The sequence below is a fragment of the Suricata suricatta genome, chromosome 12, assembly GCF_006229205.1.
Source record: "Suricata suricatta isolate VVHF042 chromosome 12, meerkat_22Aug2017_6uvM2_HiC, whole genome shotgun sequence".
Lineage (NCBI taxonomy): Eukaryota > Metazoa > Chordata > Mammalia > Carnivora > Herpestidae > Suricata > Suricata suricatta.
In genome coordinates, this window is record NC_043711.1 from 4,525,833 (window position 1) to 4,530,665 (window position 4,833).

The 4,833-nt window shown below is 48.1% G+C and overlaps 2 protein-coding genes across 2 annotated transcripts in view; both read right to left on the bottom strand.

Annotated features, from left to right (window-relative positions):
* LOC115273440 (complement C3-like) overlaps positions 1-447 on the bottom strand; it is a 45,879-nt gene extending 45,432 nt beyond the window's left edge. Inside the window, exon 1 of the mRNA XM_029916481.1 lies at positions 443-447. Within this exon, the coding sequence (XP_029772341.1) occupies positions 443-447 (5 nt within the window). The remainder of the gene's footprint in view (positions 1-442) is intronic.
* A 196-nt stretch (positions 448-643) lies between these two features.
* Positions 644-4,833, bottom strand: part of LOC115273441 (complement C3 alpha chain-like) — a 26,508-nt gene continuing 22,318 nt past the window's right edge. Inside the window, exons 23-30 of the mRNA XM_029916482.1 lie at positions 4,718-4,805; positions 4,547-4,636; positions 2,225-2,330; positions 1,939-2,022; positions 1,719-1,802; positions 1,144-1,227; positions 919-1,054; positions 644-827 (exon numbers count right to left, since the gene is read on the bottom strand). Coding sequence (XP_029772342.1) covers positions 662-827; positions 919-1,054; positions 1,144-1,227; positions 1,719-1,802; positions 1,939-2,022; positions 2,225-2,330; positions 4,547-4,636; positions 4,718-4,805 — 838 coding nt within the window. The 3' untranslated portion in view covers positions 644-661. The remainder of the gene's footprint in view (positions 828-918; positions 1,055-1,143; positions 1,228-1,718; positions 1,803-1,938; positions 2,023-2,224; positions 2,331-4,546; positions 4,637-4,717; positions 4,806-4,833) is intronic.

Sequence of the window (4,833 nt, forward strand, 5' to 3'; positions counted from 1 at the left end):
TGATCTTTATTATTTCTCTTTTTCTGCTGGGTTTGGGGTGCTCTTGGTGCTTCCCTTCTAGTTCCAGGAGGTGCTCTCTTAAATTTTGAATTTGCACTCCTTCTAGTTTGTTGAGATTGGTGGGGATGAAGGTTGGGAGGTAGAGGATCCTGGTGTGAATGAAAAGGAGATGGGGAGGATCCAGGTGGAGAAGAAGGTGAGGAGGGGAGGATCCAGGTGGCTATGATGGTGAGGAGGGGAGGACTGTGGAGCCCTCATGAGGAATGATGCCAGTGGGGGCACGTAAAGCATGTGAGGATGCTGGTACCAACACAGTGGATCAGAGAAGGATGTAGGTAAAGGTCCTGGTGAGGACCCAGATGAAGAAGCAGAGAACACACAGGTTAGGATGCAGGTGGAAAGAAAGCAAGTATGTGAGCATCAGGGGAAGATGCAGGCTTACTTCATACTACAAGCAGGTGCAGTGCAGGTGCAGGGTCGCATGCTCCCTGGGGAAGGAAGCAAACTTGCAGGTGGTCCACAAGAAGGAAGGAGTGGGCATCTGGGAGGGCTTCTGGATGATGGAGCCAAGTTGCAGAGGGGGAAGCAGGGCATCACAGCAGCCTTTTTCCCTCTCCAAGACCTTCCAAATTTCAGAGACACATGAACTCTAAGTGAAACTTTATTGTGGGGGTTTTGGGGATGGTCTGTTGGGACAGCCGAACACAACCATGTTCTCAGTGAAGTTGGCCAGGTCTTGGCACTGTTTCTCATTCTCCTCATCCTGGCATTCACCGGCCTCAGGCCATAGCTCTACCCAGGTGTCTTTCCGGATGATGTACTTGATGCTGGGGAGAGGGCGGCAGGTGAGGAGCAGGGCAGGGGAAGCATGGGATGGGGTGACCCTCCATGGGGGGCATGCGCAGTGCTGGTACTCACTTGGGTTTCTCTCCCCACAGGTCGGTAGAGATGCCCCACATGAGGTAGTGTTTCCCCTCCTGCAGCCTCAGAGCCTCTCTGCACTTGATGTGGCTGATGAACCTGCGCTCCTGTCCAGCCTGCACCTCATCAGAGCCTGGACGGGAGGGACAGGGTCGCTGAATGGGGCAGGGGAGGGCCCAGGAAGAAGGAAGTGGAAGACAGAAGACGGACTGCAGGGCTCACCTGACTTGATTATCTGCTCGATGACCATTATGTAATCGTCAAAGTCATTTGACAGCTCCTTCTTGAGAAGCCTGATCTTGTACACTGATAGGGGGAGAGAAAGCATGGCGGGGGTCAAGGGCAAGGGTGGCTGTGGGGCACCCTCGCCTGCAAGCACACCTGGGCATATGGTGTCCTCAAGCAGATGCATGCAGGGTCACAGACAGACATGCCACAGTCCCTACTCTCCAGGGGCACAGCCACCGCATGTGTGTTAACCTCCCATCTGCTGTCACCTGTCACCACTGTCTCCTATCTCCATGACTAGGCACAACTACACTGTCACACACACAACTGGGCATATGACCATATCCACTCACACAGTTGCACACTCCCACTCATTACCATTGCTTCTCACACAATCATGGTCCCTTACAACACATTTACACACACACACACACACACACACACACACACACACACATCCTCCAGGACCACAATCCAAAGTATAGCTGCATGCAGCCATGGGCACTCAAAGCCAGTCACACACAGAACCACCGTCACACACACTGTCACTCACACACGCGCCCACTCACCATAGTCTACTCCCGGCTCACAGGCCTTGTCCAGACGGTCATCCAAGGAGACCTTCTTGTTCACCTGGTGCATGAAGCAGTCTTCTGTATGGTGGATGAGTGGGGGACATGGTTTCATCACACGCCTTGTCTAGGGCCCCCCACCCTTGGGCCTGTCCCTCTGGGTGTGCATTGGATGCGAGGGACCAACACTTCCTGGCAATTTTGTGTCCACACTCACCACAGTGGCACATGTCTCTGTGACAGAGTTTGCTCTGTAAACCGTCTTCTTTGTCTGGGTGGTAGAACTGGATGCAATTCTCATCTGTGGGCAGAGTAGCAGAGAGGTTTCAGAGGGCTGGGGCCTCCAGCCCAGAGACCCAAGGGGTTCGATTCCCCAACTCCAGGCCCTCAGACCTGGGAAGGCCAGGTCCCCAGGCCACTCATAGATCCCTGGGACCCTCAGCTCCCCACCTCATAGGTCCCTTGGACCCTCAGGCCCCATAGGCCTTAGGTGGGCTGCTCACCCGGGTTGTAATAGGAGTACACCTTGACTGATCCGGGTTGGATAAGCCCCACATTGAAGTACTGGTGAACTTTGAAAATCAGACAGTTCTCATGCTCATGTGAGATCTGGGGAGAAGGAGGAGGCTAGTCAGTGGGGTGACATGGAATAGAGCTCAGAATAGGGTACTATGGTTTGGAGCAGTGGGTGGAGATACTGAGGGAGCCAGGTGGGATACGGGTAGGGATCAGGAGTCCCTATCAAAAAATGTATGAGCACTTCAACACATCCGTTTTCTGTTTCTCCATGGCTTGTATCTAAATCCTACCTGTCAGCTTCCTTTCCTAGTTAAGTGTGCCAATGTGATTGAGTTCTGGCCATCAGATTGCTATCTCTGCCCATAATAACATCCACACTTAATGATACCAAAGTGTATACCTAAAAGTTCTTGAGAGTTTAGATCATAAAAGTTCTAATCACAGCAAGATACAAATCAAAACCACACTGGGATACCACCTCACACCAGTCAGACTGACTAAAATGAGCAAGTCAGAAACAACAGATGCTGGTGAGGTTGTGAAGAAATGAGTACCTTCTTGCACTGATGGTGGGAAGGCAAACTGATGCGACCACTCTAGAAAATAGTGTGGAGGTTCATCAAAAAAAGAAAAAATAGATCTACCCTATGACCCAGCAATAGCACTACTAGGAATTTATCCAAAGGATACAGGAGTGCTGATGTATAGGGGCACATGCACCCCAATGTTTATAGCAGCACTTTAAAAATAGCCAAATTATGGAAAGAGCACAAATTTCCATCAACTGATGAATGGATAAAGATGTGGTTTATATTCACAATGGAATTCACAATGGAATCTTGGCAAAGAGAAAGAATGAAATATGGCTATTTGCGAAAATATGGATGGAACTGGGGGGTTTATGCTATGTGAAATAAGTCAGTCGGAGAAAGACAGATATCATACGTTTTCACTCATATGTAGAACTTGAGAAACTTAACAGAAGACTGTGGGGGAAGGAAAGGGGAAAAATAGTTACAAACAGAGAGGGAGGGGGCAAACCATAAGAGACTCTTAAATACAGAGAACAGACTCAGGGTTGAGGAGGAGGGGCAGGGAGTGGGGAAAATGGATGATGGGCATTGAGGAGGGCACTTATTGGGATGAACACTAGGTGTTGTCTGCAAGTGATAAATTATGAGAATCTACCCTCAAAAACAAGACTATACTGTATATATGATATCTTAGCCAATTTGACTATAAAATAAACTTAAAAAAGTTCTCATCACATACAACACACAACCATGTTAAAACTACGTGTGGTAATAAATGTATTAAGTAGCTTTATTATGGTTTTCATTTCCCAATATGCACATACATCACATCATTGCATTATATACCTTAAACATATACAATGCTATAAGTCAATGACATCTCATTTAAGCTGAAAATATAAAAACAAAGAAAGAGAGAGAAACAGAAATAGATATGCATATATATGTTTGCGTGATAGAAAGGTGTATTTGGAAACTGCGTTTTACTGCTCTGTGATTTCCCTGTAAGGTTGGAATCCTATAAAAACTTATATCTACAAAAAATCCAATACAAGAATATATCAACCCCCAGCTCATGCACAATCCTCTTTTCTTCTAGAAAGGAGGGGTCCAAGGACTCAAAGATCATAGGCACTGAGAGTCCCCGGGAAGGAACATGCACGGATCCCTGAGTGATTGTGTGGAGCAGAAAGCCCTTTCCTTAGCCTCCCAACTGGACTTTACCTGAATGGGAAACACAGGACTTTTATGTTGGGGCCCTCATATTCTCAGGTTTACTACAGAAGCAGGTGTTACTTGTGCAGACTGATATGGGGTGAGGGGCCTTTGCGCATGTTGGGAGTTGGCAGAGGCATATGAGGATAGGAAAACAGGAAGATGTAAGTAGAGGAGAAGAGGAAGCTCAATCAATGCTCGAGAGGAAGTCAGAGAGAGAAGTTCAGAGGGTGAGCAAATACGAAAAAAGAGAAATTTCTGGGGGCTTATGGAGCAAGGGGAATGCTTTTCAGCACTGAGCACTTTAGTTTTTAAACCCAAATAGCTCTTTTCAATGGTTGTTTAGGACTCTGATGAAAAGAAGGTGGAGGAAGCAAGTGAAAATGAGGTTGGAACAAGAGTGGTCAGAAGATGTGCTGCTGAGAAAACATGAGATGATCTGGTTGACCAACTTATTTTATATGCCCCTTCTTCCACCACCCAGCAACCCTAGCCTGGGCCTGTGTGACCAGAGGGAGGCCAGCTTGGTGGTGGTCAAGTCCCAATTAGAGGCCTTACCTTGTCCAGGTAGATGATGAGGGTGTTCTTCTGTGAGAAGGCCTTGTTCAGCTCATACTTAGAGATGTATGTATCGATGAGAGTGCTCAACTGGGGAAGGGTAGGACTTGTGAAAATCCTCCTGAGGCCTCTGCCCACTGATGCCAGCCCCTAAGGCCAAGCCCTTCATACCATGTCAAGGTCACCAGTGTCAGGAGAAAAGCCAGTCATCATGGATATATCCAGGATCGACATGGTAGCATCCTCGTCTCCCAGGTACCTGAATAGGGCAGGGAGAGGGCAGTTGG